Raw genomic sequence first — 12,299 nt, 5'->3', positions numbered from 1 at the left:
AAGTTAGGGGTTTAGTAGGATCAGGGCCTTATTTTCATCACTGCTTTAAATACAAACAAGTTGATATTTGGGACAATAGTGCCCAGGGGGACAATAGTGCTCAGGGAAGAACTCAGAGAATCTGGCCCTTCATGTTCCAGTGATGATACTTCACAGCAGCGGAAGATCTACCCCTATATCTTGAAACATTAATGGAGTAGGAGGCCAGTCCTCATAGACTTTTCAACAGACCACCAATCCTTGCCAGCTGAAGAGGGTGATGCAGCTTAAACCCTGCAGTTTAAAATTTGCTGAGTTTTTCATTTAATTTTGATCCACCCAGATCTTTTTACAATGGAAGGCATGATCTAGCCTATTGCATGCGTTTTCATTCCTAATTTGGACAGTACTTTTGCAAATGCTAATATATTTTATTAAATGGCTACCTCATGTTTTACCCACCTTAAAAAGGGGCTCAAAATATATTACAGGGCAAAGTTGTAAAGCCAGCCTCCAATTTGGCTCTTGCAATCAATTGCTGGTACAATTTTGTAGGAATTGACATACATAATCACTAATCACTAAAAGATGTTGTTTAGAAATCCACTGGTCACAAATCAGGTAGTTTGATGTCTATATAACCTCACTTGTGCTTCTAATTAATTGTGGACACAAAAGTGGAGATCAGATTAAAGTCCCTTTAAAAATGTGGCCCTTAAATATGTTTCTTACTTCTAAAATGACTACATACAGAAGTTCTACTTAATTAGGTGCCTAAAACAATATTACAAAATAATGTCCAAATATACTCCGCAGATTTTTCATTCTAGTGAACCCATCACATATATATTTTAACTATGGATCCTACATTTTTTTGCAGTGTGTTCAGTGGGAGTTTTAGTAACGCAAAAGATGTAGGGTGAAATTCAAGTTCCATTGAAATCAATGGCAAACTCCTTTTATCTTCAGTTGGGCCCGGATTTCACCCACAGAATCAGGCTCCCATATTAATAATTGACTTTTTTTTGTATATTTTATATTCTCTCACTAGTAAACTAAAATGTTAATTTATTTCATTAGAATAGTCACTCTAATTACATAAATAGCATACAGTATTAAAAACACTTCTTTTTATTTGAGAAAAACTTTTGCAAAAAGATATTTGTCCAGTTCTAATTTAGACCAAGCAGGACACAAACCCCTTCCTAATCTTTAGAATTCTCACAGGAACCATATATTATTCCTGCAGTTAAATAACTAGTCACCTGATGAGAATATTGTTCCATGTAAAACTGCTCAAACATTACTTGTCTGACAGTGAAAAACAGATGGACTTAAAAAGTCACCATTGATATATGAATTATCAGTCAAATACATACAGGAAATAATGGCCCAAATATTCAAAAGTAACTAGTAACTTTGATTGCTTCAGTTTTTAGAGTCCAAATTCAAACATCTTAACGGGGCCAAGTATTTTCTGAAAATTAGATCCTGTTATGATGTTCCACGCCGGACAGCCAAACATTTCCAGTCACTTCTGAAAATATGAGCCAATGTATAAAACCATGCTCTAGATAAGAATAAAAATTTCCTGTGATACTGTATGGTATCATACCAGTGACATCTATAGCAGTAGTTTCAGTAAACACAGTGTATTATAGTTCAAGTTCTATTCTATCTCCTACAAATCGAGGAACCTACTAATCCACTAAACACAACTGAAACAATTATTAAGTTTAATACACATAACGGTAATAAAATTGAGCTAGAACAGTGAACTGATGTTCAAGTACTTTTAGTCATTTGTTTTACTATATATCCAAATGAAACAGTAAACTAATCTTGAAATGAAGCCTTAAAAGATTCAGAATTCTGACATTTAAGTTTTAAGTAACATTAGATAATAGACACTTTGAAATAATCCTTACTACTCGCATTGAGTAGTATCTTAGTCTGTGAGTGGCTTCACTAAAACCAATGATCCCATCTCTTTGGTGTACCAAGTTGATGACTGATGCATCTTTTTAGTTCAGTAAGCCTTTTTAAAAAAACAAAACCCAACTGGACTACTCATGGAATAAAATGTTACTCAAAGTAAGTAAGGATGATAGAATCTGACCCTACGTGTACCACAAGTGATTGTTTCAGCCAAAAGTAATTTGTAATATTTAATTTTTAAGGTATTACTAATCCTATGATACCATCCTTGGCACCACTCTACAAAAGTGTGTTAGAAACATATCAGGAAAAAAAGGGGGAGTACACTTGCCCACATGTAACTTCTGCTATTTATAATGAAAACTTAATGCATGCAGGTGCAGCAAGCTATTTTCCAAAACCTTCCATCATTTCTTTTCTGCCTTTTATGTTTGAAAAGTATTAAAGGCACTTTGGTTCAATTTATCCAGATCCCTGTAAACTAACCTTATCTTCATGTTACAGGAATTAGTCATTTAAAACCCTCCACACTGAGATGGGTCTATTTGTTAAACTGGAAGTCTACCATTACATAGCAAAGGAAAATCCCATCTTTGTTATGAATGCTTGTTTATCCAAACAAACAAACAAAAAAGCTGTATTGTATTTTTCTATTAACATTTACAAAACCAGCAAGAAACTACAGGGTACAAAAAATAGATCAAATGTAAGAGATGATGCAGTATGTACCCTGCATACAGTGTGTGGGTGAGCGTTTGAGGTTTTTCTGGGCACCTCTTACCTGTTCCTGGAAGGGGACATTTCTCACAGTGTGGGCCCCAGGCCTTGCCAACACTGCAACAGCAGAGCTGCTTGCTGAGCTGAACAGAGAGAGGGTGCATGCACTGCTTTCCTGCACTGACAAACCGGTAACAGGGCCCTTTCTCTTCAGAGACCATAGGATTATCAGCTGCAGCAAAAAGGGAAGGAGGACGCTAGAGTTTACATGAGAAACACCACAGGAGTTCCAGCACCAGCTAACAGGATTAACACTGCTATCTGCCAACAATTTTTTTTAAAAAATGCCTGGGTCTCTCAGTACTCAGGATATAAGGACGATTTCTTATTTGGCATCAACAGCATCTGAATTCAGAGGAGCACTACAAACAATACAAAACTGATATTTTAGGAATCAAAGCTGATGTTCACACCAGAAGTTGCCATGCTCTAGCAGCACAGAATTAGAAACAGCTCTCTTTCCCATGCATGAGCACTACAGCATAAGCTTAAAGCAGGTGAACAGTAATACAGAACACTGTCAGGCTACAGTCACAACACCACTCAGACTTACAAAGCCATACAAACACATGGGACTGCAACAGGGCTATTTTTAATATTATATATCAGACAGCTGTTCTTAAATGGACAAGGCAATTAGATATTTACATTTCACTGCGTTTTATACATTTTAACAACAACTGGTTGATTATTCCTAGTCCTGACAACAAAGACATTTTGCAATTAAAACAGCTGAATAAAGGGAACAATTTTAGATTATCCTGCTGTTTGTTTCTTTCACCAGACTTACGAGCTGTTTGCTGAAATAGTTAGTTAATAATGCTGCAGGCAATGCCCCATCTCATCCCACCCTCTTTGCTATACCATCTACCCCCTCAAATATATGAGATTAAATATTCCACTGAGATTCAAAATTGCTCTGGTCCAAGAAAATCACAGTGCCTTAGCATATTTTTGATCATTGCACATACAAAGGATATAAACTTTGCCTAGTGTGGACATAATATGAGGCTGAGATCCATCCAACCTTAATATTTAAAAAAAAAAGTTGACAGAGCTGGGTGAAAGGTTCAGTTAAATCAAAATAAGGGCAAAGATTTCAGAGATGTGGAAATCAACTGGAAATGTCAGAGCATATATGCAAACTAATTGTAATGTAATTTTAAACTATAAAAAGTTACTTAATATTTGAGCATCAACAGCCAGCCGCATAGGACAGTGACTAAGTCTCAGAACTCATGTCTGATACAATATTTAGGGCTATGTTGTGTCTGCCAAAGGCACAGACACAGAAGGTCGGGGGAAAGAGGGGCAGAGATTGAGCTTTATATATATTTTCCCCCTACCCCACCAGCTTTTCACATTAGAAATTCAGGTACTGCCTACCCTGTTTTTTCTATAAGACACTATGATCAATTGGAGAAGTTGTAAGTTTATGACCTCAGAAATCTGGAGCAAGTAAAGCCTGATTTAACTAAGGGAGGAAATTATTCTTATTCATGCTGTTTAGAACTTTTTCACTTTGCTAATGCCTACTTAACTCCAACACCCAAGAAAAATTTTGGGAGAAAAGATGTTTTTGTTAAAGATTCAACAAAACAGAAATTAGAAACAAACATTTCAAGTATCTCCATTAATCTTCATGGTGGAATTTCACTGAACAATATGTGATGTCTCTGCTTATGTAGTCTTAAACTGCCATGACTTTTTTTTGCCACTTAATCACACTACAACTACATAAAAACTTTTAAGTTGCCCCAAATAACTAAATAAAGTTTCTTATGTATTCACAGTACTGCCCAGGTTTTCCCTCCATCAAGCACAGAGTAATAGAAGGAAGAATACTGAGGTGACAATCTCATCATCAACAAAGCAAAAATGGAAAATTGTAAGGGTGATTTTGTTGCATCTTTTGCATTACTGCATTCTGAAGAGCTTTCTCCCACTAAATATCAGCATTCCAGATTATTTTTTACCAGATCTGTTAACAAAACTTGAATTCATCCTGGGACATGTAACTTCAATCCTTTGCATATTTCTAAGGTTGCATCTAATTTTCTTGGTAATACCATGATGCCAGCACCCACACCCATCTGGCATGCCTCTCAGACTGCTGTAATAGTAACAAGTATTGGTACCGTGGTGGTCAGAAAGCATGTCCCCACCACCCTCAAGGACACACACATCCTTTCCACGATAATATCAATAGAGTTCCCACCGCCTCCATTTTTGAGTGGAAGAGACATTCCAGTCTCTGCTTTCAAGGTGACATCCCCTCCCAAAGCTCCCTGCTGGCTCCATTCTAGTGAGGGGAAACAGAAAAGGAAAGATACATTCTTCTCATTCCCTTCCCAATATCACTGAGCAAAGACTTTGTCTGTTACATTAAAAGAATAATAAATCAAGTTTTTCCGCAAGCGGGGCTCTGATACGTCATCCAGAAATAAAACATGCCTTCTCTGAATGATAATCACCAGCACTACTGAGGCTTTTCGCAATCCTATCCTTCTCGACAGCCTAATATGGAGAGGGACAGCAAGGAGAAGCCATGATTCTAATGTGAGTACTTTTATTATTATTAATCTGTACTGAGGTAACATTAAAGGGTCCAATGAAGACCGTGTCTCAATCATTGTGCTAGGTTTTGTACAAACCCCACAGGAAACACAATTCTTGCCTAGAGGAGTTTATAATCTAATTTGAAATAAGGCACAACAAGTGAGTTTAACAAAAAACAGGTGGGGAAGGGGAGGGAGGACAGAGGTAACAGTAATAAAATTATGCGATTTCAGCAGTTTGGATGGTGAGTAAAGATCATATTTAGGAAATGTATAGGAAGGAGTGGCAGGATTTAGACGTTACCTGGATGTGCATGTTTAGAGGGAAGGTGAAGCAAGTTGTCACCCAGATTACATGCCTGAACGAAAGGGAAGATCACGGAGTCATCAACCATGAAGGTAAGTATCACAGTAAGGACATGTATACTTGATATTTGAGGTAGGCAGATTGCATACCTAATTTCTGTGATTGCAGCATTCAGTGCTGGTAATCATAACTAAGGGTCATGTGTGGAATTCCAGTACAGGGTGCTCATAGCAAAATATTACCATGTAAATAGTTACTTCATATTTCTAATGTCTCAATATCCCTTTGACTTACTTCTCTGTCCTAAATGTTGTTTGCAACATCAACCAATTCAGTATCATGCTGTTTATTCTCTCTTCAAGAGCCTAAATGACAATGTTAACTATAAGATCCATGTCGTATTCAGTTAGACACCATTCCCGTCTAGAGCTGTTCAGAAAATATATAAAATCAATATAAAATCTGTAGGAGGGAAAACCAATTTTTTTGTGTGAAAAATATCAGTTTAGACAAAATTTTGTTTAGGGGAAAAAAGTGTCCCTTGCAGTTATAGTGAGGGAATGTCTTAAAATCTAAACTTTATTTAATATGTCAAAATATAATTATAATTCTCTTATAAGAAATGTATAATTATATCAGAAATCCCATGGGTATTCCATCCAAAAAAGCTATTAAATAATTCAGGAAAATCATTAACTCTAAGCACAATGGTATCCTACAGCAAAAGGCTAACCAGAGATAAGAAGTCTGTTGTATAATTGGTCTTTTCATTTCCAGTTTTAATTCTTATGGTTTCACTTCAGATAAGTACTATATATTCTGTGGGTCATTAGTTTGACTGTTTGTAAAGCTACCATTTGGGAGAAAAATAAATGAAGATGTTGGCATTGTTGGTCATGTACAATTTTATGATATACTTTTATGGTGCATAAGTTTTTGAATAAAAGTTGTTATTCTGCCAAAATGACAGAGGCATATTAATTATTTCATTTTCTATTACTAAGAAAATGTGCCATGTTAAAAAAGAAATCAGCAGTATTTCTCTGTAAAAATTGTTCAAGTTCAGTTGTTTTAATTTTCCTCTGCCACACACGTTCCCTCTGCAAAAAATAAAAGGTGTCAAAGCCTTGGGTTTGGGAGCTGGCAGAGTGGCTGGAGGGAAACTGAGACTCGGAGTTGGGGTGGAGATAGGACAGACATTAGAACTGGCTGGGCAAGGGCACTAGGACTGGAAATCGAGAAAGGAGCACAATGGGACAAAGAACCTGGAGAGAAATGGGGGTGGGGACAGGGAGCCATAAGTGTGGGGAGACAGAAATTCGATGAGGACCTGGGGTGTTGGAGACTGCAGGGCAAGAAGACTGGAACAGAGAACCAGTGGAACTGGGAGAAGGAGATGAGGGTGAAGGGGGGAGAGATCTGAGGATGGGCAGGGTGCATGGGAAGAACTGGATTGGCTGGGCAAAGAGACTGGGACGAGGAGCCAGGGAAGGGTGAGGGACACATCAAGCTTAGACAAGGAGACAGGGAAGAAGATTGGGACAGGGAATGTGGACTGGGGGAAGTGGAGGCCAGGATAGGAAAGAGAGAGACTGGATGAGGAACTGGGGGAAGGGAGGAACAGGGAATTGCTGGGCAAGGAGACAGAACTGGGATGTGGCATGAGAAGTCTGAGGAGTGGAGATTGGGAATCATGTTGCGATAACTGGGCCTACAAATTTACCCTAGTTATGACTTCAACTGTAAACACTGTGAAAGTTGATAACTTTATTATTATTATATTATTTTTATTTAATAATAATGACATTTTACAATAACCTATAACAACAAGTGCTGATGTGAAAAGGTACAAAAGACAGACAGAAACACTGCATTAGTCCAAACAAAAAGGCTTCCTGATATAATTCAAAGACTGTGTTAAGATCATGCTTGGTAAACAAGAAAAGTGTGGAACCAGAAATCAGTGAACCAAAACATGTGTCGGAAACTAAGTCTAAATGGTGGACAAAATAATGGGGATGAGCTATTCCACCCACTATTCCCTTTGTGGGTCCTTAAAGAAAGAGACTTTGAGAGAAAAAATGGCTACTGGAGCAAGCTTCACCATCCCGGCTGCCAACCCATACATCTCCTGGTACCCTGGGCCTTGTGCATCCTGATCCTAAGAAATGTCCTGACCAGACTGGGCCAGAGAGAGGGACTTAGGTGACATCACTACCTCTACTGGCTCCAGATGAATCCCAAACACCATCTGGGATGAAACAGGATTGGACTTTACCAACAACAGCAACAGATCCAGCCCATCTCAACTAACTTATTTTCTCTTCCCCAAAAGGACAGTTATTACCAACTCAGATACCATCTAAGAGTCTATCAAACAAGAGGTTTTTCCTTCTAAAAGCTCTCTCCAGCTAAAAGGAAAAGGAACAAGGGATTCTGTTAAAATGAAAGCCTTATTTAATTGTTTACATTTCAAATGTGTTGTTTTTCCTTCTTTTCTTTATCTATAACAACAAGCTAAAAAGATTTTTAGTTGTGGGTTTGCCATGGTACTAAGTAGGCTGAGGTCTCTGTATACCAAACCCCGACCTTGTTTAACACTGTTTAATGTTGGACTGTGACCAGGTTACATTAACACCTTTGGTTCATTTATTCCATCTCAATTAATACAGCAATGGCTAGGTGAGGAGGATGTAACTGGGACGAGGAGCCAGCGTGGAGAAGAGACAGAATGGATGCTGAGACAGGTTGGAGGGAACAAGGCAGAAGGGGTAAGCCTGGGGGAAAGAGGGGCGGGCAGAAGAATCTGTGCCCACTAGAGAGCTCTGCTCACCAGAGCCTGAAATGGAAAGAATAGTTATTTACCCTACAGTAACTGTAGTTCTTTGTGATGTTGTCAATGTGGAACCCACCATATGTACGCATGTGTTTCATGCACGAGATCAAAGCCTATTGATAGCACTGTGCCATGTGCCTCCTCATGCTCCCTTATGAGGGCATAAAGTGAAGAGTAGCTGTGATCCTCCCTCAGTTCCCTCATAATTCAAACCCTGTGTTGCTGAGGATTCCAAACAGTAGGGATATAGGGTGGTTCACAGGAGCCACACTGGCTACCACATCTTGAAGAACCACAGTTACTGTAGGTAAGTAACCATTCTTTCATCTTTAAGAATGTGTCACTGTGGAACCCACTATAAGGCACTGGGGTAAGCAGTATCACCTCAGAATGCCGGGAATAAGGTGCTTTAGTTGCATTAGTGAAATAAAGACTGAAGTATTTCTTTCCTGAACTTGGCATCAGATCTAGCCACCATGTCAAGTGCGTAATTTTTGACGAAAGTTTCCACTTTGCTGCTTTGCAGATCTGAGATATTGGCATTTTTCTGAAGCAGGCCAAAGATGCTGCATGTACCATGGATGAGTGTGCCTTGACTGATAACAGCGCGAGATACATTATCTAATCCACTTAGAGATTCTCTGTGATAGAATAGCTGACCCTTTGACAAGCTGGATTTAGCCATAAAAAGATGAGGAGAGGATCTAAAAGGTTTGGTCTTATCAAGGTATAGAGCCAGGTTGTGGAAACATCCAAACTAGGCAGCCTTTTCTCTCATGGTGTCTTGTGTAGCTTTGGGAAAAGACCGGTAGGTTAATCAACTGATTCAGTTGAAACTTTGAGACCAATTTAGGGATGAACATAGGGTGTGGTCTCAGAACCATCTTGTACCTGTGAAAAGATATGTAAGGAGGTACAGCCATAAGGACATGGAGCTCGTTGATCATTCAGGTCAAGGTAATAAAAGGCTGCCATGAGAGTAAAGTGATGTACTGAACAATCCAATAGTGGCTTGAACAGAGGCCTCATAAGTTTTAGGAGGACAATGCTGAGATCCCACATAGGAGTCAGGTCTCTAACAGGTGGATAAATATGCAGGAGGCCCTTGAAGAATCTCAACACCATTGGATGGGAGAAGACCAAGTGTGATTGTATCAGAGCGTTACAAGCTGATATTGCTGGAAAGTTGGACTTTGACAGACCTAAAAGCCAGTCTGGCATGTTTCAAGTGTAGCATGTATTTGAGGATGTCTGCTATCAGGGCCTCTACTGTTTTCATATTATATTGGATTGCCCACAGGGAGAACCGCTTCCACTTGCAGGAGCTGATATGCTTGGAAGATGGCTTCCTGCTCTAAATGAGAATTTGTGCAACCTGTTGAGAACAGTACCTTTCAGCATTGCTTAATCAGACAATATCCAAGGCATCAGGTGAAATGACTGCAGGCCCAGGTGCAATATCTGACATAGTTCTGAGATATCATGTCCAGGAAGATCGGGAGATGGGGGGAATCTGAATGGATATTTGCAAGAGGTCTGAGAGTCAAAACTGCCTTGGTCAATAGGGGGCTATTAGAATCAATGCGGTCTTGTCCCATCTGACTTTGGATATTACCCTGGGTTTGAGGTAATTGGAAGAGGAGGCCTGGAGATCACTGTAGCAGGAAGGAGTCTGGTAAGTAACTTGAGCTCATGCCCCCTCTACAGCAGATGTTTAGGCACTTAGTATTGTCCTCTGCATCAAAAAGTTCTATTGTGGGAGCCCTCCCTGGCAAAATATTGGCTCTATGCTGGATGTCTGCAGAGACCACTCATAGGTTAAGAAATCTGCCAAGTCACTGCTGGTTCTGGAAGGTGAAGAGCCAGTGGAGTTACCCTGCGGTGAAGGCACCAGATCCACGAACTGATGGCTTCCTGGCAGAGAGAGAGAGAGAGAGACTGAGAGCCCCTTGCTTGTTTATATAGTGCCTCGTGGATGTGTTGTCCATCAAGATGTGGAACTTGCAGTTCTGCAGAACAGGCAGAAATGCTACACAGGCCAACTGGATGTCCCTGAGATCTAGGATGTTTGTATCCAGCTCATCCTGGGACAGGGCCCCTTGCATCTGCATTTGGTTCAGGCAGGCACTTACGAGGCATTGCTGGGGAGGGGACAGAAGGGAATCCCATGTCATACTTTCTCTGAGTCTAGCCATTGAGCCAATTCTGGTAGGACTTGGGGTGGGACTGCGACTCTCTTGGTCATGTGATGCTTGAAAGGGGAGTACACCAACCTCAGCCATAGTTGTAAGGGCTGCAGGTGAAATCTGGCATGCAGCATCATGTACCTGCAAGCTGACATGTGACATAGCAAAAGACATTCATAGATTCCAATGCCAGAAGGTACCATTGTGGTCCTCTAGTCTGACCTCTGGTATACATCGTTATTGTCAGATTCAATTTTAGATCCTTCATCATTGACTGGAGAGATCAGAACCTGTGCTCTGGTAAAAAAGTTCTCACCAATGAGAGTCGATCACAGCTCCTATTAACACTATCATCTGTGATGGTGTAAGAGACAATTTCTCATAGTTCACAAGGAGTCCTATTTGAGAGAAAAGGGAGAGGATATAATCCAGGGCTGCAGTGACCGCCTGCTGGGATCTGCCCCTGATCAGCCAGTCATTGAGATATGTGTAGATGTGGGTTCCGTTTCGCCTTAAAAGCTCCTACTGCCAGGCATTTTGTGAATCCTCTCAGCAGTGTGGAGAGTCCAAAGGGTGGAACCCTGTATTGATAATGGTTGGGCCTCACGGTGAATCTTAGATATTACCTGTGGGCTAGATGGATAGTTATATGGAACTATGCATCCTGCAAGTCAAGAGCCATGAACCAGTCTTGAGCTTGGAGAGAGAGAATGATGGAGGCAAGCATTACCATCTTGACCTGAGACTGTGTATATATGATGTGCCAAGATATAGAGCTCTTTTAATACCGGGGTGTGAACCAGTACCAGTAGGTGCCTTTGTACCAATGATGCTAATGGTTCTTCCAGAGACACATCTTCAGCTGTAGGCGTCAATGCCATGGAACGTATTGCCAAAGTCAGGGTTGGTACCAGAGATCTTTTTGCCACAGGATGCTCATTATCTCCAGCCCTTAAGGCCATGTGGGGCTTGGTGGATTTCTCTCTGGAAGCTTTACAGTATCCTGTGGGACGACACGGAGCTACTCCTGGATTCTAATTCTGTATTTGGAATGCTCCCTTTTGGTGCCAGACATTGACACCAGAGATGTCAGCTTTAGTACTGATGATGTCTGCAGTGCCAATGGAGTCTGCTTCTGTGCCAGAGATGTTGGTGCCAGATCTTTTCACAGTCCCATCTTCTCTGCATTGGTCTTAGGCATTTGCTAAACAGGGCACTGAATGAATCTGGCTTGTCTGCTACTAGCATTCTCATGCCCTCTCCTCAGGATCTGAACAGACCTAGTTTGCTCCAGGAGATAAGCTTCAACCATGCATTCTGTGACTTACCTGCTCTGTAGAGAAGGATAGGCACATCATACATATTTCAATTGAATTAATCTATTACAGGATGGATAGGCCTTGAAGACTGCAGGTTTGGGATCTGCCATGTTGAGTGTCCTGTACGAAGGGTCTGTACAGAAGGGGTGGACAGGAGGGTCTGACCATCAATATTCACTCCACATGGATTGATATAGTTTACAGTGGTCATATATCAGTGAATCAGAAGAGTTCTGAAGGTTTTTGCAGGTTTTGAAAAGATTTATCTGAAGCTAAGAATTAGCGGGTTGGAAACTTGACAGGTTCCAGCTCACTGAAATGGGCATTTAGAGAAAACTAAGGGAGGGTCTTGGTCGCTCCACTCTTTATGCCCTCATGCGGGAGCACAAGGAGGCACAG

General features: G+C 40.5%; 1 protein-coding gene across 6 annotated transcripts in view; it reads right to left on the bottom strand.

The window, feature by feature from the left end:
• The window catches only part of LTBP1 (latent transforming growth factor beta binding protein 1), a 331,513-nt gene that overhangs the window by 129,416 nt on the left and 189,798 nt on the right, over positions 1 to 12,299 (bottom strand). For 5 of the 6 annotated variants that reach the window (XM_045009926.1, XM_045009927.1, XM_045009928.1 and 2 more), the window contains one exon: positions 2,699 to 2,866. The exons of the other annotated variant lie outside the window; for it this stretch is intronic. In XM_045009926.1, the coding sequence (XP_044865861.1) occupies positions 2,699 to 2,866 (168 nt within the window). The remainder of the gene's footprint in view (positions 1 to 2,698; positions 2,867 to 12,299) is intronic. 6 annotated transcript variants of the gene reach the window in all.

The sequence above is a fragment of the Mauremys mutica genome, chromosome 3, assembly GCF_020497125.1.
Source record: "Mauremys mutica isolate MM-2020 ecotype Southern chromosome 3, ASM2049712v1, whole genome shotgun sequence".
NCBI lineage: Eukaryota > Metazoa > Chordata > Testudines > Geoemydidae > Mauremys > Mauremys mutica.
Note: the sequence above shows the minus strand (reverse complement) of the source record. Positions and strands in the feature narration are given on the sequence as shown.